The following is a 21,217-nucleotide window of genomic DNA, read 5'->3' as shown; positions in this document are numbered from 1 at the left end:
GAAAAAAAGACAGGAAAGAGTTATACATACAGACTTAGAATGCCGGTGATTGGCATGATTTATCAGCAGTGATACAGTTCCATATTAATACAATTACAATGAAACAGTCAAAAACACATCCACAGTTTGAGCAAGCGTAGAATGTAAGTTTTGACACATGCATAGGAAACAACTAGTGGAAGTTGCTTAAGAGGAGAACCTTTTTTTTTTTTTTTTTTTTTTTTAGAAGGGAGGGGGAGAGGGAGGAGGCTGCCGGAATATTATGCTTTTATAAGGGTGTTGATATAACTACAAGAGACACTAGAAGAGAAGCAGTGGAGGAAGATAAGGAGCAATAAGTAAGTGTATCATTACTATTATTTTTATCCATTATATAAAACAACAAAATATTTAATTATGTGACTTTTGTTATTTGCCTTTGTCTGTTTAAATAAAGTTCACCATTATGCATTGAGGGTGATTTCACATATGGTGCGCTGCGATTGTCCTGCGGCAGGAAAGCCCAGCTCAGGACAATAGCACCATTTCCCCTTGCATATCACCCCACAACATAGTGTGCTGACAGGTTAATATGCATAGCTCCTCCCCCGAACAGTGACATGCTCTCCGCTGGACAGGAAGTGCGTCACGGTTTTTTGGCGGATTGGCGCATGCGCACCACACCGCCACCGCAAAAATCAAAGTAGATGTTTGGGGTGTCAAAGACTCCAATGCAAATGCCTGTTGTATTGTACCGCTCGGCACTGCAGACTCCACGTCACCTCTGCATCATCCAAACCACTTCCGCTGCATTGTGTCGCATTGCGAGTAATGTGGCCAGTCTCACAGAGACTAATGGCCATTGTGACAGTGGAGTATGAAACAAGCAGTAACAGAGTCACCAACGCGCTAGTATGAAAGGGGCCTTGAAGTGAATCTTTTTTTTATTTAGTCAAAGCTGGAAAAAAGTTACAGCTATAAAACCCAGGTCTCCCTGTTCAATATTAATAATTCAATCCAGTCTTCGAAACCACACTCAGTAACAAACCACAAGTTGCAACCCCCCCATGTGACCTCACCATCTGGCTGGCATGGAACCAAAAAGCCATTTTAAGAAACACTGGCCATATTCACTAAATATTGGTAAAGTAGTTGTGGGCAGGGAGTGCTCGGCAACAGAGCCGGGACAAGGTCCTCCAGCACCCAAGGCTGAGACACCAAAGTGTGCCCCTCCATCCCTGCCTCCCCAGCCATCACACACTGATTGCTATTAGACTAAGAGGCGCCACAGGGCCCACAACCTCCCCAACACCTTAATATCTAGTTATCTGGCTTGCAGTCACTGCTATGTATCCCCTTTTCTTATTTCTTTCTGCTTCAAACACAATTAGGAATGACAGCTGAATGAATTCTGCGCCCCCTCCTACACTGCGCCCTGAGGCTGGAGCCTCTCCAGCCTATGCCTCGGCCCGGCCCTGCTCGGCAATTTTACAGTTACCTACATTGACTACATAACACAAGTTGAACCATTACCATAACAACGTATAATGTGTTACTTTAGCAACGCTTGTATTGACTGGGTAGTGTGAACTGCACTAACTGTTCAATGTTTCCTATGTAGTCAGTGTAAGTAGCGGTATAATTCTCCTGTGCTCCCTGTGCATGGCAACTTTACTGATATTTCGTGAACAGTGCAGTTTCTAGGCTAAAATGCACCCAGGGCGAGGGTGTAAAAATTCCCCCCCCCCACCCCCCACCCCCTGGAGCAAGGTATGGGTGCCCGCAGTATAGGTTAGCCAGGTCTAGTTGCACTTAGTATAGGTCCCCCCCCCAGTATAGGTAGCCAAGAATAGGTACCCCAGTATAGTTGCCCCCGGTATAGGTTAGCCTGGTAGGTGCCTCCAGTATAGGTAGCCAGTATAGTTGCCCCCAGAATAGGTTAGATAGACAGGTGCCCCCGGTATAAATTAGATAGGTAGGTGCCCCAGTACAGGTTAGCTAGCTGGGTGCCTCTAATATAGGTAGCCAGAATAGTTGCCCCCAGCATAGGTTAGATCGGTAGGTGCCCCCAGTATAGGTTAGTTAGGTAGGTGCCTCCAATATAGGTAGCCAGTATAGTTGCCACCTGTATAGGCTAGCTAGGTAGGTAGGTGCCCCCAATACAGGTAAGATAGGTAGCTGCCCCCCAGTATAGGTTAGATAGGTAGCTGCCCCCCAGTATATGTTAGATAGGTAGCTGCCCCTCAGTATAGGTTAGATAGGTAGGTGCCCCCCAGTATAGGTTAGATTAGGTAGCTGCCCCCCAGTATAGGTTAGACTAAATAGCTGCCCCCCAGTATAGGCTAGATTAGGTAGCTGCCCCCCAGTATAGGCTAGATTAGGTAGGTGCCCCCAGTATAGGTTAGATTAGGTAGGTGCCCCCCAGTATAGGTTAGATTAGGTAGGTGCTCCCCAGTATAGGTTAGATTAGGTAGCTGCCCCCCAGTATAGGCTAGATTAGATAGGTGCCCCCCAGTATAGGTTAGATTAGGTAGCTGCCCCCCAGTATAGGTTAGATAGGTAGGTGCCACCCAGTATAGGTTAGATTAGGTAGGTGCTCCCCAGTATAGGTTAGATTAGGTAGCTGCCCCCCAGTATAGGCTAGATTAGATAGGTGCCCCCCAGTATAGGTTAGATTAGGTAGCTGCCCCCCAGTATAGGTTAGAATAGGTAGCTGCCCCCCAGCATAGGCTAGATTAGGTAGGTGCCCCCCAGTATAGGTTAGATTAGGTAGCTGCCCCCCAGTATAGGCTAGATTAGATAGCTGCCCCCCAGTATAGGTTAGATAGATAGCTGCCCCCCAGTATAGGTTATATTAGGTAGGTGCTCCCCAGTATAGGGTAGATTAGGTAGGTGCCCCCTAGTATAGGTTAGATTAGGTAGCTGCCCCCCAGTATAGGCTAGATTAGATAGGTGCCCCCCAGTATAGGCTAGATTAGATAGGTGCCCCCCAGTATAGGCTAGATTAGGTAGCTGCCCCCAGTATAGGTTAGATTAGGTAGCTGGCCCCCAGTATAGGTTAGATTAGGTAGCTGCCCCCCAGTATAGGCTAGATTAGGTAGCTGCCCCCCAGTATAGGCTAGATTAGGTAGGTGCCCCCCAGTATAGGTTAGATTAGGTAGCTGCCCCCCAGTATAGGTTAGATTAGGTAGCTGCCCCCCAGTATAGGCTAGATTAGGTAGGTGCCCCCAGTATAGGTTAGATTAGGTAGGTGCCCCCCAGTATAGGTTAGATTAGGTAGCTGCCCCCCAGTATAGGTTAGATAGGTAGCTGCCCCCCAATATAGGTTAGATAGGTAGCTGCCCCCCAGTATAGGTTAGATAGGTAGCTGCCCCCCAGTATAGGTTAGATTAGGTAGGTGCCCCCCAGTATAGGGTAGATTAGGTAGGTGCCCCCCAGTATAGGTTAGATTAGGTAGCTGCCCCCCAGTATAGGCTAGATTAGATAGGTGCCCCCCAGTATAGGTTAGATAGGTAGCTGTCCCCCAGTATAGGTTAGATTAGGTAGCTGCCCCCCAGTATAGGGTAGATTAGGTAGGTGCCCCCCAGTATAGGTTAGATTAGGTAGCTGCCCCCCAGTATAGGCTAGATTAGATAGGTGCCCCCCAGTATAGGTTAGATTAGGTAGCTGCCCCCCAGTATAGGTTAGATTAGGTAGCTGCCCCCCAGTATAGGTTAGATTAGGTAGGTGCCCCCAAGTATAGGTGAGATTAGAAAGCTGCCCCCCCAGTATAGGTTAGATAGGTAGCTGCCCCCCATAATGGAGGGGGGAGCCGGAGCCACGGGGAGGGCAGCCCGACCTCTCCCTCCCCCCTCCATTATAGCGCCCCCCTCCCAACAGTGCTCAGGGCGACAGCACGCCCTGCACGGCCCTAGAAATGGGCATGTTCGTGAAAGTGGCCCACTGACTTCTTACTGACCAATTTTAAAGCTGAATTGTTTGACAAAAAAAGCTACTTACACTCCTAGTACTTCAGCACAGTAATAGTAGAGCAGTTCTATAACAGCAGGTTTAGCTCAGTTTTTTATTAATAAATTGCAGTCATATGACTCTTTTGCCTGACTTTAACCACTTGAGTACCAGCAGCCTCTGACCACAGACTGCTGGCAGCAAATACAGGGCTTACCGGCGACACACCGCACGGACCAGTCAATCTAGCCATTCACTCATTGCTGAAGCCCACTCGCTCTGGCGTCGCTATGACAGCAGAGCTCCGTGAGCCAGTCAGGAGCAGATTTCATTGGTTCCTGACCCTGTGAACCAATGTGATTAGCTAACAGTGATCACAGGGTTAGGAGCCAATTAAATCAGCTCCCGACCGTCTCATGGACCTCTGCTGTCATAGCAACGTCAGGGCGAGTGGGCCGCAGCAATGGGAGAGCAGCGTGATCGGCGGGTCTCTGTGGCGCGCTAATTGAAATCTACACCCCACCAGGGATAAAAGATCCCAAACAGGGTGTAGATTTCAATTAGCGTAATTAAACAGTAAGTGAAGTTCCAGCACTTCAGTAATCTGGGCCACGCCTCTCTCATGAGTCTGATGGGCAACCATCATTAGATTAACATTGAATGCAGTGCTCCCCCCCCCCAGAACTGGGGGGGAAGGGGGGGGGTCTATTTTATTTTTTGGTATTTAAATACAACACACACACACGCACGCACGCACACACACACACACACACACACACACACACACACACACTTGATTTATAAATGACTGCTGTTATTATTATTATCCATTGGATTTATATAGCACCAGCAAATCATGCAGTGCTGTACAATAAATATGATTACATACAATGATAACAGGGGTGACTGACAACACAATACAGGTAATAAGCAATAAGATACACAATGCCAGATCATACACTGGAGTAGTGGTCTGAATAATACAAGTTTACATGATTCTGTGGGTAGAGTGCACCATCAAGTATGATGCACAAGTAGGAAGGCTTACAATCCAACTACTGTTATTAGTTAATTGTAGTTCAGCTGCTTTGAAAATTCAGACATTTACATTGAACAAGTATTGTACTTTGTATCTCTAGAATAGTAGTAATTTTGAGGGTTGCAATACTGCGCTGTAAAGTATCTCAAAAACTATCATAGCCAGAGGCTCAGCACTGAGGGCAGAGAATTAACATTGTAAGGCCTGGGACCCACTACAGCGTTTTTTTGTTTTTTTTTTGAGCATTTAGGGAGCACTTTCAATCGCTAGCAATTTCCCTAAATGCTCTGCCAATGTAAATGGATGGGACAAATTCCACTAGAGTGATTGATCGCAACCACAGGACATGCAGCATTTTGGGAGCGTTTCCATACTAATGAATTGTATAGGATTTGCAAGAGAAGAGACCCAGCACGGTCTTCAAATGTATTCATACTCTTTATTTGAAAGCATCAATAACAATAAAAGGGCAAGTCAATGTGACGTTTCGAGAGGAGCCTCTACTTGCTGTTCCTTGAGACAGAGGGACAACGACCAAAGCACGTCACATCTGGATGGTTGGGTGCTGCCTACCACTGCTTGCCTACAATGAATTGTATAGGAGCAAGGAAATTGCTCCCAAAATCGCTTAAAATGGTTAGCAATTGCGATAGCCCTTTCTAGTGGGTTCCAGGCCTAAGAAGATGGTCAGCAATGACAGCCCCTCTAGCACCATTCTCAGCCATCAATATCCATCTCTGCCTTTATAAGTCCCCGTTTACACGGTAGGCTGTTGGGAAGTTTAGGCTGCTGGTCATGAGCTGCAGTTACAAGCAGGAAACTGCAACATGCCATGTCTGAGCACAGCCACGATCACATGTGACTCCATATGGGGGGCCCCCTTTCCATTGCCAATGCTGAGTTCTAGCAAGCTCCCAGCCAGTGCACAGGAGCAGCTGACAGGGGGTGAATTCACCAGCCTCCCATGTGACAAAGGCCCAAAGGGGGCCACACACCACACAATTTTTTAAATATCTTTTCACTTCAAGAATTGCAATACATTTTTCTGACTGATTGTAACATTTAAAAAATCTGACCAATGTACCACAAACATGTTAAATTTTTCCCCAATCATGAATAAACTAATTGAAAACTCAGAAAAAAATTGCTTGGGTCTATACATCAAGTAAATGAAAATCTACCACACACATTATTCAATTTTCATAAAAATTGATCAAAAAAATCCAACACTCCCAACCTTCTTTTATTGGATAAAAACAGGAAAAACAGGAAATTCGATCAGATTTCTCAAATGAATGAAAAACAAGCTTTTGATTTTTCAGGACAACCAATTTTATTTATCAAATTGGTGTAAAATTGGATCTTTTAATTGTATGGTGTGACCACCTTAAAGAGACACTGTAACATCAAAAAAATCCCCTGGGGGGTACTCACCTCGGGAGGGGGAAGCCTCAGGATCCTAATGAGGCTTCCCACACCGTCCTCTGTCCCACGGGGGTCTCGCTGCAGCCCTCTGAACAGCGGCACGACAGATCCGACAGCCTGTTTAATATTTACCTTTCCAGGCTCCAGCGGGGGCGCTGTGGCGGCTTTCAGCTCCGAAGTAGACAGAAATACCCGATCTCAGTCGGGTCCGCTCTTCTGCGCAGGCGCCGGAGACTTGCACCTGCGCAGTAGAGCAGACCCGACGGCGATCGGGTATTTCCACCTATTTCGGAGCCGAGAACCGCCACAGCGCCTGCGCAGGAGCCGGGAAGGTAAATATTTACATTGCCGCTGTTCGGAGGGCTGCAGCGAGACCCCCGAGGGACCGAGGACGGCGTGGGAAGCCTCATTAGGATTCTGCGGCTTCCCCCTCCCAAGAAGAGTACCCCCCAGGGGAACTTTTTGATGTTACAGGTTTTCTTTAACTCTCTGTGGAATCTCTCACTTTCTTCCAACTCTCTCTCTTTCTTTAGCCGATTTAAAATGTTTGCTTACTCAGTAAAAGACCTGGTAAGGTCTGTTCAGCAGGACTGATTTTTAAATCTGATGCTGTTGGATTGGGAGTGAGCGCAGATAATCATAAATGGTGTTCTCCATATGTTGTTTCAGCATAGTGACTATTTTTCATCTAATCACAAACCTTAAAGAGAACCAGAGACGAAGCACCCTCATGTATTTTATTACATTTATCAGTGGGAACATGACAGTAAACACCTACCCTGCTTTTAGTTTAAATCTGGAGTCTTTTCAAGCCCAAGCCTTCCCCCTCCTGGATCAGATTTCCTGTTTTACATACTAAGAACTCTGATGACATGGGAGGGGCTGCTGCTGCAGGAAAAATCTCTGAAACAGACAAGCGTGGCTGTGTGATCTGTGTGCTCTGTCTGTGCAGCCAGTCATCATTATTATCTACTGTATGCAGTTTCATTACTATGAGAGACACTTCCTACAGGCAGCCACACAGCATACCAGAATATGAAGTTGAAAGCATACAGATGAAATGCTGCAGCAGCAGCCCTGCTTGTCTATCGTCTCATAGAGGCTAGACAGCACATCCAGAACACCTCATAACCTGGAAGCAGAAGGGATATGAGCCGGCAGCCATATTGGATATTTCCTGGAGCAATGATGGATAAAAAGCACTCAAAAAGGCACACCAGAGTGGCAAAATTATCGGGTAGAGCATTTATTCTTTACAAGCTATCAACTGATATGTTTATTTTGTGTGAATCGTTCATCTCTGGTTCCCTTTAACTACAGCCCACTTTTTGTCTCCTTCACCCCAGGATAGAATTTAATTAGCGAAACAACCCACTTCAGTTCTTCTAACCTTTCAGCAATCTTTGCTTTGGTTTGCTATTATTGAAATTGCTCCAATGGCACACATGTTTTTATTCAGTATTTGGTAAATTCCTGTGAGCTGCTGTTTTATATGCCAGTGGAAGAAATGAGTGGAAAATTATCTGAGCATACAAATCTCGTCTGACCCAGGAAGTGGAAGCTATACTAGCAAATGTAAGGCACTAGTGGCCAATAGAGATGTCACGAACCTCCGATTTTCGGTTCGCGAACTTCCGCGGAAGGTTCGGTTCGCGGAAAAGTTCGCGAACCGCAATAGACTTCAATGGGGAGGCGAACTTTGAAAAATAGAAAAAATTATGCTGGCCACAAAAGTGATGGAAAAGATGTTTCAAGGGGTCTAACACCTGGAGGGGGGCATGGCGGAGTGGGATACATGCCAAAAGTCCCGGGGAAAAATCTGGATGTGACGCAAAGCAGCGTTTTAAGGGCAGAAATCACATTGAATGCTAAATTGCAGGCCTAACGTGCTTTAAAACATCTTGCATGTGTATACATCAATCAGGTAGTGTAATTAGAGTACTGCTTCACACTGACACACCAAACTAACTGTGTAACGCACCGCAAGTTACCAGCTGTTTGTGTAGTGGCGGCCATGCTGGACTACTGTGCAACATGGCGAGATTGCTCTTCCTCACTCAGTGATGTCAGGTAATGTGTGACGGCCTTATCAACTTTCCATGGCATTGTTAAAAAACTTACGTTTTGTTTTTAAATTACATTTTCTACTTGCTGTGTACTTGTTCAGTACCGCTACAATGAGAATCCTATGGAGGCGGGCAAGTCTGCCATTTGTGACCCCGGGTAATGACCGGGGAATGAGGGTTTGAATCCGGTGTGGAGCCTGAGCAACGGCTACACATCCAAGGAGGGCAGCAGGCAGGCATGCACGCCCGCCCCGAGGTAGTGACCAAAAATAACAATACAGGAGGAGGACTTTCGAGGCCCTGCTGTGTATTTGAAATGAATTAACTTTAAATCCTTTAACGAGTACCAGTTATGGCAGGAAATTAGTATATGGTTGGCAATCCAAAAGATCTCCTTTCACGAGAATCATATGGAGGAGGGCAAGTCTGCCATTGTGACCGCGGGGAATGAAGGTTGGATTCCGGCCCGAAGTGGGAGCCTGCTGAGACCCATGCTGCAGCTGCCCTGACCGTGCTTTGCAGACCAGGCATCTGTGGTCAGATGGACCCTTGAGCCAGCGGAAGACAAACCAAGTCGAAAGCATTTGCAAAGAATGTTTTACGGAGGGCAAGTTTTTTTGCCCTTTTTTTAAATTTTTTGAAAATGATAGATGGTTGTATTTTTAAATTGTTTGAAAGTTTAGATGGTTGTATTTTTAAATTGTTTATAGTTTATATGGTTGTATTTTTAAATTGTTTAAAAGTGTATCCATTCTTCCTCCCCCCAGCCTCGAACAATACCATGGGAATGTGGAGCAGCAGAAGCCCCCTGTGACGGCTGCCGCGGTTGTTCTCCGCGGCTTGTCTTTTGAGGGGTGCTGCTTTTCCTCAGGTGTTCTTGCCAATCATAGCTGTTTGGGCCTTCTCTCCAGGTGCCTTCGTAAAGCAATTGTCCCTACGTGACAGTTGGCCTTTTCACGGCTCAAGACAACAGATGGCTTTGCTCCGATCTGAGACACACACGTGAAAAAAATTCCAAACCGCTGAACCCCCCTGGGGTGATGGCGCTAGGGTGGCATCAGCAGCTGACGTTGAAGGGCATGTGTGCTGGCTGGCCATAGCTGGTGATACATGGCACCGGACACTGCCCCCAGCTGTTTCTAAGGACGAGCTCCCTCTGCTTCTATCATGGAGTCGTCTCCTCCTACTCCTCTCTGACTCCTTCTCTGAACTGTCCACCTGGTCATCTCCTCTACCGGGAACATATGTGGTATCCGTATAATCGTCATCATAATCCTCCTGGCCAGCTGCGCTTTCCTCAGACACCTCCTCAAGTGCACCAACTTCAGGTGGTCCACCATCATCCCCATCCACACACGTTACGTCCATACTATCGCCACCTAACTCCCACGTAGGAGGTGGTGTACCTGCGCCTTCTTGTTGTTGTTGCAGTAGTGGCTGGGAATCAGTGATTTCACCACCACCACCAAATAACTCCTGCGAAGTGTCAAATGCAGCGGATGTGGTGCTTGTTGTAGCGCTGGTGGCTGTGGGAGATGAGGTGTTCTGTGTTAAATACTCAATCACCTCCTCACGATTTTGGGAAGTGATGGCACGTGCCTTCTTCTGAGCACTGTATTTTGGGGCAGGTCCGCACGAAATCACAGCAACACCACCTCGCACAGCCACAGACCTGCCGGTGCCTGGTGGTCTTCCTCTGGGTCTGCCTCTACCTCTTCCTCTACCTGGTTTGTCCATTTTGTCCATCTCGGGGGTATGCTAGCTATATGCAGCGAGGTGGGTTCTCACTCAACGCAACAGGTAGTTAGATGCAGTGAGCTGGGTTCACTCAACACAACGCTAGGTATATGCAGTGATGAGGTGGGTTAAGTAAACACAACAGGTACTGGGTAGTTAGATGCAGTGAGCTGGGTTCACTCAACAGTAAAGGTACTTAAGATGCAGTGAGGTGGGTTCTCACTCAACACAACAGGTAGTTAGATGCAGTGAGGTGGCCAGGTGGGTTCTCACTCAACACAACAGGTAGTTAGATGCAGTGAGCTGGGTTCACTCAACACAACGCTAGGTATATGCAGTGATGAGGTGGGTTAAGTAAACACAAGAGGTACTGGGTAGTTAGATGCAGTGAGCTGGGTTCACTCAACAGTAAAGGTACTTAAGATGCAGTGAGGTGGGTTCTCACTCAACACAACAGGTAGTTAGATGCAGTGAGGTGGCCAGGTGGGTTCTCACTCAACACAACAGGTAGTTAGATGCAGTGAGCTGGGTTCACTCAACAGTAAAGGTACTTAAGATGCAGTGAGGTGGGTTCTCACTCAACACAACAGGTAGTTAGATGCAGCGAGGTGGCCAGGTGGGTTCACACTCAACACAACAGGTAGTTAGATGGAGTGAGCTGGGTTCACTCAACACAACGCTAGGTATATGCAGTGATGAGGTGGGTTAAGTAAACACAACAGGTACTGGGTAGTTAGATGCAGTGAGCTGGGTTCACTCAACAGTAAAGGTACTTAAGATGCAGTGAGGTGGGTTCTCACTCAACACAACAGGTAGTTACATGCAGTGAGCTGGGTTCACTCAACACAACGCTAGGTATATGCAGTGATGAGGTGGGTTAAGTAAACACAACAGGTACTGGGTAGTTAGATGCAGTGAGCTGGGTTCGCTCAACACAAAGCTAGGTATATGCAGTGATGAGGTGGGTTAAGTAAACACAACAGGTACTGGGTAGTTAGATGCAGTGAGCTGGGTTCACTCAACACAAAGCTAGGTATATGCAGTGATGATGTGGGTTAAGTAAACACAACAGGTACTGGGGTATATGCAGTACTGGGTAGTACAATGTGCAGCTCCCTGTCACACACACACAGGTAGTCACTGAATGTGCTGGGTTGCTGGCAGTGGCACACACAATATCAATTAGCAAGGCTGTGCATGCAACAAAAGTGTCAGTTTGACACACAGGAAAAAAAAATGTACAGGTTGAGCTCTGAAAAGAGCTGTTGCTGGGTGCTTTAAAAGCAATAATAATCAGTCAGGAGCAAGCAAAGCAGCCTAGAACCTAACTACTCTGTTACTAGGAGAAAAAGTCTGCAGCAGCTGTCCCTTTCCTCTCACTAGCAGGCACACGAGTGAGTGTAATGGCCGCCGGAGGCTGCCTTATATAAGGGGGGGGGGCTCCAGGGCTTAGTGTAGCCTGAATGGCTACAATGTGCCTGCTGACTGTGATGCAGAGGGTCAAAGTTGACCCTCATAGTGCATTATGGGGCGAATCGAACTTCCGCAAAAGTTCGCCTGGTGCAGGCGAACGCGAACCCCCTAAGTTCGCCTGGAACCGTTCGCCGGCGAACCGTTCGCTACACCTCTAGTGGCCAATTCATTTATCAGCAACTAATTAATCAGCTCTGAGCTGCCATCTAATTTATCAGCAACTAGTGGATTTAATTGGATGGCATGGCTTCCACTTTCTGGGTTTGTGTAGATCTGCATGTAATGAGAATAATCCTTAGTAAGTAGGCATGAAAAGCAGGGGTACGAGAGGCTGTCACCAGAAAGATACAGTTGCCAGTGTTTTTAGGAATATAGAAGCTAGTGCACTATACATACAATAAGGGCCCGTTTCCACTGGAGCGGCTTTCACTCCGAATCTGCAGAGTTTCCTGAAGGCAGATCGCGCTGGGAAACTCTGCCATAGGAAACGATGGCGCCGCCAGTCAAATCGCTTACCCTAGCGATTCAGCCGACACTGCCCACAGTTTTCACGCGGGAGGCTGCGAATCCCATAGCCGTGCATGGCACGGCTTCTGGGATTCGTCTGCGTTCCCGCAGACCCATAAGTGCCGCCGCGCCTCTCGCAGCCACGCGCGGTGGCTAGTGGAAATGGGCCCTTAGGCTGGATTCACAGTATTTCGTTACCTTATTATAAGTGTGAACAGCAAAGTAGATTTGATGTGAACTTTAATACAAAGCCAGCATGCAGAGAGTTAGAATAGCGCAATTCATTACAACGCAGTACTGTGAATAGCCCCATAGAATTGTATGGGCAGTGAGCTGACATGCAGAAATATTTTGCAACATGACTGTGCACCATCATCCGGGGGTGACTGCCACTAGTTTCAGAGCAGTGTTACTTCCCCCCCTCCACACACACACACTATTTACAAGGCAAATATAAAGAAAAGCACAGTACAAACAAGGCAGCCCATGTACAGCTTCTCAATTCACATTTATTTCTTCATCGAGCATGTATATACACTGTCCTTCATCGAGCATGTATATACACAGGGCCCTGGGACCTATGCACGTGAACAAGCGCCACACCAGCGCAAAAAGGCTGTTGCGCCGTCCCCTCACCCCCTGGTCGCACCCCCGCATCCGTCCTGGACAAGATCTTGGAACAGGTCAGATGCATCCACTTTACATATGCCTTGCTATCAACTCGGACAGTGTATATACATGCTCGATGAAGAAATAAATGTGAATTGAGAAGCTGTGCACGGGCTGCCTTGTTTGTACTGTAGTTGCTTAAATCAAAAGCTTTTATATACAGTAAGTCATGAATACAACCATTTAATGTCAACATTTGTGCTCTGGAGAGGGCAACCAGTAGGAGGTTTCAATAATTACAGTAATGTTAGGTGTGCAAATTACACCTTCTTCACTACAAAAAGTGTGATTGAGTGTGTGATATGCATGAATACAGTTCCAGAGTGAAGTGGCTGCTGGCCTGAGTCATTAGTGGTGATGAGCAAATCTCTTGCAGTGCGGCTGGCCAGGAGATCCTAATGGGCGAATTTGTGGTTCAGTGGCTAAGCTAGTATTCGTGGGTTTGCCTGCCAAACTGTATCACAAATGTTCCTATCACTGTCTCCTCATCTGCCTCCTGTTCCCAGGGCACCTTTTACCTCTTGGTTCCTGCTTGATATGCCCTTCTTCACTCACCAGAGCACCTGGCGGTGACATCAGCCCAGCTCCCTACGAGGTGAGTAAAAAGTCACGTCCGCCACGGGAGGGTGCAGAGAGGTGCTGGCCTGAATGATGAGAATATCCTACAGTGCGGTGTGGCGGGTGAATAGTGAATCTGTGATTGAGTGTTTGGAGACATGCAGGTTCACAAACCCACAAAACCTGACACAAATGCAAGTTCACAAAAAAAGTTTTCTGCAGCGAGCCACCAACTCTAGTCATAAATCCAAGTTGTAAAAAAACACAACACCTTTCAGCAAAAAGGTTAAAAAAAGGAAGCTTACAGACATTAAAAATGTTCTGTGCAGAGTAACTGTCATGTTTTGTATTTGATAGAATTTCATTGGTAATTAAGTTATCTGTACACTAACCAATAACTCTTCTTCTCTTGCTTTCCAGGTTACCAAAAAAAAAAAAACTACGGATCTTCTTTACTGGTCCACAATGAACATTCCAGATGAATTTCCCAGCTATGAGAAGGACAATGAAACTGATTACAATGAAAACGATACATTCCCTGGTGACTCCACTGACTTTCAGTGGCCTGTTCATCCTACTCCATCTGGTCATTATGAAATATCTGCCATTTATTCTATTGCCATTGCCATGTACGTCATTGTGTTTGCCCTGGGTGTTCCTGGCAATGGCTTGGTGGTGTGGGTAACCACCTTTGAAATGAAAAAGACAGTAAATTCGGTGTGGTTTTTAAACCTGGCAGTGGCAGATCTGCTGTGTTGCTTGTCAGTGCCATTTTCTGTCATGACCATGGCTCTGGGATACTGGCCAATGGGCCTCTTTGCATGCAAGGCCATTTATTCCATGCTGCTGCTTAACATGTTTGCCAGTGTCCTAATTCTCACTGTGATTAGTATAGACCGTTGTGCCTTGGTCCTCAAACCTGTGTGGTGTCAGAACAAGCGGACTACAAGAAAAGCGCAAGTGGCATGTTTGGTCATATGGTGTCTGGCCTTTCTAATGAGCAGCCCATCCTTCATTTTTCGAAATATAAAACAAGGGAAGCATGGAAGCATTTGTTCATATAATTATGGATCGGCTGGAGGGCACAAAGAGAAGGTCGAGAACTCCATTGCTATTTTCAGATTACTGATGGGCTTTGTTATTCCATTTGTGGGCATCACTGGTTGCTACAGTGTGCTAATGAGACATGTGAGTGTACGGTTCACTCAGTCTAATAAGCAAAATAAGTCATTGAAAGTCATTCTTATTGTGGTCATTGGGTTCTTTGCTTGCTGGCTTCCGTACCATGTAGCAGGCCTCATCTTGTCTACAGAATCTTCTACTTCGCCATTATTCAAATCCACGTTGATGGTGGACCCAATCTTGATTGCCATTGCCTTCTTGAACAGCTGCATTAACCCAATCATCTATGTGTTAGTGGGACGAGAGTTCAAGAGCAAATTTAAGAGATCCATCAAGAGTATTATGAAAAATGCCCTATCAGAAGAAGTGAGTCAAACGATTGACTCTAAAAGGACGAAGTCAACAATTGAGTCAAGAAACATGGACACCATTGTGTAGAAAGTAATTCAAACTGTTCAGTATTTGTGACATTTAGCAATAGCAAATGCAGTTTGGCAAAATGTAATGTGTAACCATATTCTCAATGCTCATTCCTAAATATAAAGCGGGCAAAGTATACGTCTTCCATGTACTGTGGACAAAGGAATCTGTATAGGCTTGACCTAGCGTCAGATTATGTACTGGTGTTACAACCTGTATTGTACTCTGTGTCTATATCATTTTATATTATACAATATATTTACTGTCTGCTTTACTTGTTGAGCAGAAAAGATCAAATCAACATCTGCAAAATGCATAAAAAAGTGTAGGTTGGCAGTGTTGGTTAAGATTTTCCTATTTCGATCACATGGATGGATCAATCTAACATGTTTTTTGTTCCCTTGTGGTATTTATGGTTTATATCCCATGGATAGATGGATCTAACATTTTGTGATCCCTAGTGGTATTTCCCTATCAGTGGGGGTTATTGGGTCATAGGATATCACTAACCTTCTTACACTTGCCCCATATATCAAGAGTTAAGGTGAGTAAGCACTGATAATGACTGTCAACTGTAAGGATCAGAACTTGATCCCTCGAGCAACAGTTTGGGTCCAAGTGCCTTACTGATTGTGACTATGTTCTGTTGCTATGGCGGGGAGGAGGGATGGCAGTGCGGCAGAATACTGCAGGAGACGTAAGGAAGGCGACAGTGCCCTTGGCTAAGACAATCTGGCACTTTTGGTGACGCATCAGGGTGGCTGAATGAAAAAACATTAGATACTGTATATAGTCTATAGTATGAGGATTAGCAAAAACAGACATTTAGTACCTTCCCATAAAAACTACAAAGAATGATATACATATGAACCAGTTTATAAATATGTCATCAACTTACCTTGAATTAAACAAATCAAAAATACATATACAGTAGATACTGTAGTGTACCATAGAGTCCCCACACATTTGTAGGAACTACCAAAAATTTGAAAACCCCCACAAATAAAAAGTCCTCAGAACCCCCCTAAAAAAGAGAAGAACCTGCCGCCACACTGCTACCACCTCGTGGTGTCTGGCTGGGTGTCCCCTGTCAAGCCAAGTTATTATGCACACACATAAGATTGATTGCAATCTAATATTTCATGATGGATGATAGAAAGTTCCAGTAAAAAGCGTTGTCATTAAACATCACATATTGATCTACCATAGCATCCCTTTGCTAATAAAGAGCACAGAATGTCCTCCGCAGCTTAATGGATTAAATATAAGAGCACCTGCATTATAATCACAGTATCTGTTGAAAATAAGACTGAATCAGGCCTCACTATCCATAAGGCCCACAAGTGGACACAAGAAATATGCAAATCATTTATCCAGAGCCAGGTCAGATATAACTTTCCATAAGGATCAATAGCAGCCTTGTGCAATATAACATAACAGTCCTCCAATCGAGCAGCATCAGTTCATAAGGCCCTATCACACAGCATGATGTGTCATTTAATTGTCTAACATCCAGTTAAGTCTTATAAAGTTTATCCACAGATGGAAATAGGAGAGGGGCTCAATCACAGCCACAGTTCATCAAACCCATACACCATATACAAAGACAGCTCCTCTGTGGATAGATGCATAGATGCAGATGCAGGGAAGTGAGATGAAACATGCTCACCCGCTGTGGGAGGACAGAACCTTGAAGTGGTGCATCCTGCTTATGTGTGGCAGTGACTATCTGCTTCCAAGTGGTGTCAGGGTGGAGGGTCCAAGATCCACAAGGCAGCGCAGGATCAATGTACACGGCAGCAGGCAGGGAACACCATGACTAGTTTTGCTGCATCCGCAGCATCATCGGGGATCAGGGTGGCTGTACACAAACTAAATTCTCAGAAAAGGTGGCCACAACCCCAACCAGCCTGCTCTGCTGAATTTACTCTAGAGTGAGTATGAAGCTTTAAAGTGGAATAGAAGACTGGCATAACATACAATAAAAACTTGTTTTCTACTCTTTATTGTCCACAGAGTAATCCTATTTGCATTTGTCCCATGGTAATGTGCGCTGTGTAAAATCACATGAAATTATTTTCAGAGGGTTTTTTTTTTTTGCGAGTAAAAAATATATCGTTCTTACAGAGCTGCATATAGGACTTTTGTTTTTCCTATTCTAATAGAGTATTCTTCGCAGAGATTAGAGGGCTCCAGATCAGATTTTGTGCTTGAAAATACTAAAGTATTGTAAAGAATTCAGAAAGAAGCATGTGGACGGTTTGATTTGTAAGTCTCTGATAGGCTGGTCATTATCATCAGATCTTATCTCATTCCTCTTAGCTGTTTTAGCTTACTTGACCCGATAGTTGCTATCAGGCAGTCAGAGACCTATGCTGGTCATGCACTAAGGGCCCTTTTCCACTAGCAATCTCTAGCGTTCACGCTGAACGCTAGCGATTGCTGAATCGCAATTACCGGCGATTCCCCGACGTTCGCGGCCGCGATTTTGCTATGCTATGCACTGCATAGCAAAATCGCGGCAAATATCGCTGCGCCGCGCGTTCGCGTTCCCGACAAAAACGAATCGCGGTAGTGGAAATGACCTACCGCAATTCCTATGTTAAAAAGCAAACCGTAGCGATTGTAAAATCGCTAGCGGTTTGCGTTTTTTTGCGATTCAGCCAGCGCTGGTGGAAAAGGGCCCTTAAAGATTGCCACCTGATGTGGTAAAACGATCAAATACTCTGTGATCACAATCGATTCAAAGAGAAAGTTCCACAATGCATTGAAGTCTATGGGCATAAGAAAACACTGACCACATGCTTCTCCATGACTTCCTATCATTGTCTAGGCTGAACGCTACATAAAAAACATTCTTAGGGCTGAACACTCCTTCTGAGGAAGTGAACATTTTTTTCACGAAACGCGTTGAGCCCGAGTCCACGGCCCACTTATATATATTTTTGGAGATATATGAATAGTGTAATGTTCTTCTCTTTTAGAGGGTACACAAGAGGGGCACAATAATATTGCTCACTCTTAAGAAGTGGACTCCACCCACTTCTTCAGGCCATAACAAGAGTATCTAGGAAGCACATAAAATTTCACCTTAAAGGAACACTATCGATTAACATGTTTTTTCAATTGAGATAGGAAATGTTTGGGAAGTGAAGCTTAGTACTGGTGTATACATTTGAATCCTTATCTCTTTGTTTACTCTTATCTAATTCTATTCACATTTTTCTGACAGCAGTCTGCTGTAAACCGACGCCAGAGTGAGCCTTGAGGGGAGTGGGAATTCCCTTACAGTGTATCTGTTAACTCTGTGTGTGCATAGAGCTCAGGCAGAGCTTTCTCTCACAGAGAGCAGAGGAAATGTATCTTATGTGCAACATAAACATTTGTAATTGTGTGTGAAACCTGATACCTGACAGGCTTTTAATATAACACTGCTTCAATATTACACTGTTCTTAGCATGTCAGACTGCAGAGATTCACCTATGCAAATGAGACATTCCAAACATAGCTAAAATCTACACACAGTGAATGAAAGCCTTTGATATTTAACATGAAAAGTAGGAACATGTTTACACAGCTACTTAGACATTGTTTGTATATTGTAATTTCAGAACACTCAGAATTGGAAATTGATAGTGTTCCTTTAACCCTCCTGGCGGTTTATTAAAATCCGCCAGGGGCGGATCGGCGGGGAGTGGCGGCGATCGGATGGCAAAGTGCTAGCTGCGTGTAGCAAAAAAAAAAAAATTATGCAAATCGGCCCAGCGGGGCCTGAGCAGTGCCTTCCGGCGGCATAGCCCGAGCTCAGCTCTCTCTCTCTCTCTCTATCCTTAAAGCTAACATTGGACTATTTTAATTGTCTGTACTAATATTAATTGCAAATGTATGGGATAATAAATGTAGACATAGCCGTAAACAGGAATACAGATATGGACATGAGCATTCATGCAGCCAACTCCACAAAGTCATACATGTCTGCTTGCGTGCAAGAGTGTGCAGCATGCACGTGTTGATCGTGTGCACAGGCATACACAGCCAACCACACAGGAAACACGCAGAAATTAAATAATGATGTGATTTGTGAAATTCCTGATTCATGAAATTCCCGGTGGGATATGCAGGTACCCAAATGCCACTAGGCAGGCTACTTCAGGTCATGCTGGGAATTATGGGATGGAAGATCACCTGTTCTGGACCCACAGCATGGTGAACTACCATCTCAGACTTTTATATTGCATTTATCTATTGGTTATAGGTTAAAATTGAAGTCTATGGGAATGCCTGCCAAATGGGATGGCTGCGAGTCTTACACTACCGGTATCTGAAGGTCCATAGTGGTAAGAAGGGTCTCAGAATCTCTAAACCCAACAGCTCACTGGCACGAAGACTTCCTGAGGATATTTCCGGTGGACAGCACTAAAAGATTCATCCTATAACCCACAATTCCGGCACTGACTTGGTTATAATCATGCAGCCAATCGGCTCAAGAGTTTGCATTTTACGTTTTTAGTTCCAGCTCTGCTGGATGCTGTATCTGCTATCGAGTGTCATATAAGAATACATTAGTGCTAGATGCAAATGCTTGTTTACTGCTGAGTATGTATGCCGCTTGTTTCCATGTTTTTTACTTTTTTTAACTTGTAACTGCTTAGTTTTGTATTCGTTACAGGAGATTTGGAGATTGATTGACTAATGGCTTGTTTCAGGAAATCTCAGTGACCACAGATGCGTTTCACAAGAGAGTGATCAGTGCATGTCACAGGAAGACTAACAGCTGAGGTCACAAGAGAACGCAATGGGCACCAACATGTTACAGGAAACCACAAAAACAAGTGAGATATTGCTGGAAGCTGAAGGGTCTGCTGAGATGATACAGAATAACGCAATGGGTGCTGACTGAGAGGGTACATGACCATGCAGCCCATGTTGCAGCTGTCACTGGTGGGCAACCACAAGGGTGGGCAGAGAGTTGCAGGGTGCAGGAGAGCTCATACCTTCTTTATTGAGAAGAGCTTCTTGGGATTCCAATTTCCAAAGTCAGTGTAAATCTGCAAAGTGACTTTCATAGAGAAAAATAAAATACCAATAGGTGTCCCACAGAAGGTACATTGGCCTGCTTAAAGGGAACCCGAGGTGAGAATGATATGGAGGCTGCCATATTTATTTCCTTCTCAGCAATGCCTGTTACCCGGCAGCAGAATTGATCTTCTGGCATAAGTAGTGTCAAAGTCAAACCCTGGAACAAGCATATGGCTAAACCAGTAAAACATGAGTCAGCTGAGTCAGAGTACCTGATTTGCTGCATGCTTGTTCAGAGTCTATGGCTTAAAGTATTAGAGACACAAGATCAGGAAGACTGCCAGGCAAGTGGTATTGTTTAAAAGCAATTCAGTATGGAAGCCTCCATATACCTCTCACCTCGGGTTTCCTTTAAAGTCATTGGATCCTGAAAAAAAAAATCAAACCGATACCTAAGAAGAGGGAAGGCTCTGGGTCCTGTAGAGCCTTCCCGCTCCTCTCACGGTCCCCACGTTCCAGTGCTGGCTTCCCCGGTAGCAGTGTTCGACCAGCTGGTCAAATACTGCTTCTGCCACCAAAGGAGGCTTCAGAAGTCTTCGACAGCCCGAGCACTCCCAAAGACGAGCGGCTCCCTACTGCACCTGCGTGAGCATGCTCTCTTGCGCGCTCATGTATGCGCAGTACAGAGCCAGCCGTCTTCGGGGAGCACTTGGCTCCAGAAGACTTTCAAAGCCTCCTCCGGTGGGGGATTCAAACGGGGGAGCCACCACTGCAATGAGGAGACTGAGAGAGGAGCGGGAAGGCTCTATAGGACCCAGAGCCTTCCCTCTCCTTAGGTAATTATCTGTTTGAATTTTTTTTTCCAGGTTCCATTGACTTTAAGCCCATAACTGGTTTTGCTCCACTGTCTACTTGTGAGGCCAGCCTGGTTGATAGATCCTCTATTACTGTACAAGGTTTACATAGGAAACAAGGCAATGAAGTTGATGCACAAAAGTGCATTATGTTGCTGTGCGCAGTCATTGCATGGCAATATTTCTGTTACTTCCGGCAATGTATACCGTGAGTTACGCTATTAGTGCGACCCGTGATACTCGAGTAGCACGACCATTGCTTGAGTACCTAAGGGTTCAAAAATAGAGCAACTTTCAGTACCCACTGCTAGAAGTAACAGTGCATCAGGCCCAATGGCTCTTATTCAATAAACTTTTTCTCCTACGATTTCTCTGAGAAGATAATTTTTCATCTACTGTTT

The 21,217-nt window shown here is 45.4% G+C and overlaps 1 protein-coding gene and 1 pseudogene across 1 annotated transcript; one reads left to right on the top strand and one right to left on the bottom strand.

Annotated features, from left to right (window-relative positions):
• LOC137528215 (gap junction gamma-1 protein-like) overlaps positions 1-21,217 on the bottom strand; it is a 122,903-nt pseudogene that overhangs the window by 54,040 nt on the left and 47,646 nt on the right.
• On the top strand, positions 301-16,947 carry LOC137528214 (C5a anaphylatoxin chemotactic receptor 1-like). Its single transcript, XM_068249485.1, has 2 exons — positions 301-338; positions 13,822-16,947. The coding sequence occupies exon 2, from the start codon at positions 13,867-13,869 to the stop codon at positions 14,959-14,961; it is 1,095 nt and encodes a 364-aa protein (XP_068105586.1). The 5' UTR covers positions 301-338; positions 13,822-13,866; the 3' UTR covers positions 14,962-16,947.

Source organism: Hyperolius riggenbachi, chromosome 8, assembly GCF_040937935.1.
Source record: "Hyperolius riggenbachi isolate aHypRig1 chromosome 8, aHypRig1.pri, whole genome shotgun sequence".
Classification (NCBI taxonomy): domain Eukaryota; kingdom Metazoa; phylum Chordata; class Amphibia; order Anura; family Hyperoliidae; genus Hyperolius; species Hyperolius riggenbachi.
This window is presented reverse-complemented; position numbering and strand designations above follow the sequence as displayed.

Excerpts from the sequence above, each read along its gene's own strand:
- LOC137528214 (XM_068249485.1), top strand. The coding sequence starts at position 13,867 with ATGAACATTCCAGATGAATTTCCCAGCTATGAGAAGGACAATGAAACT.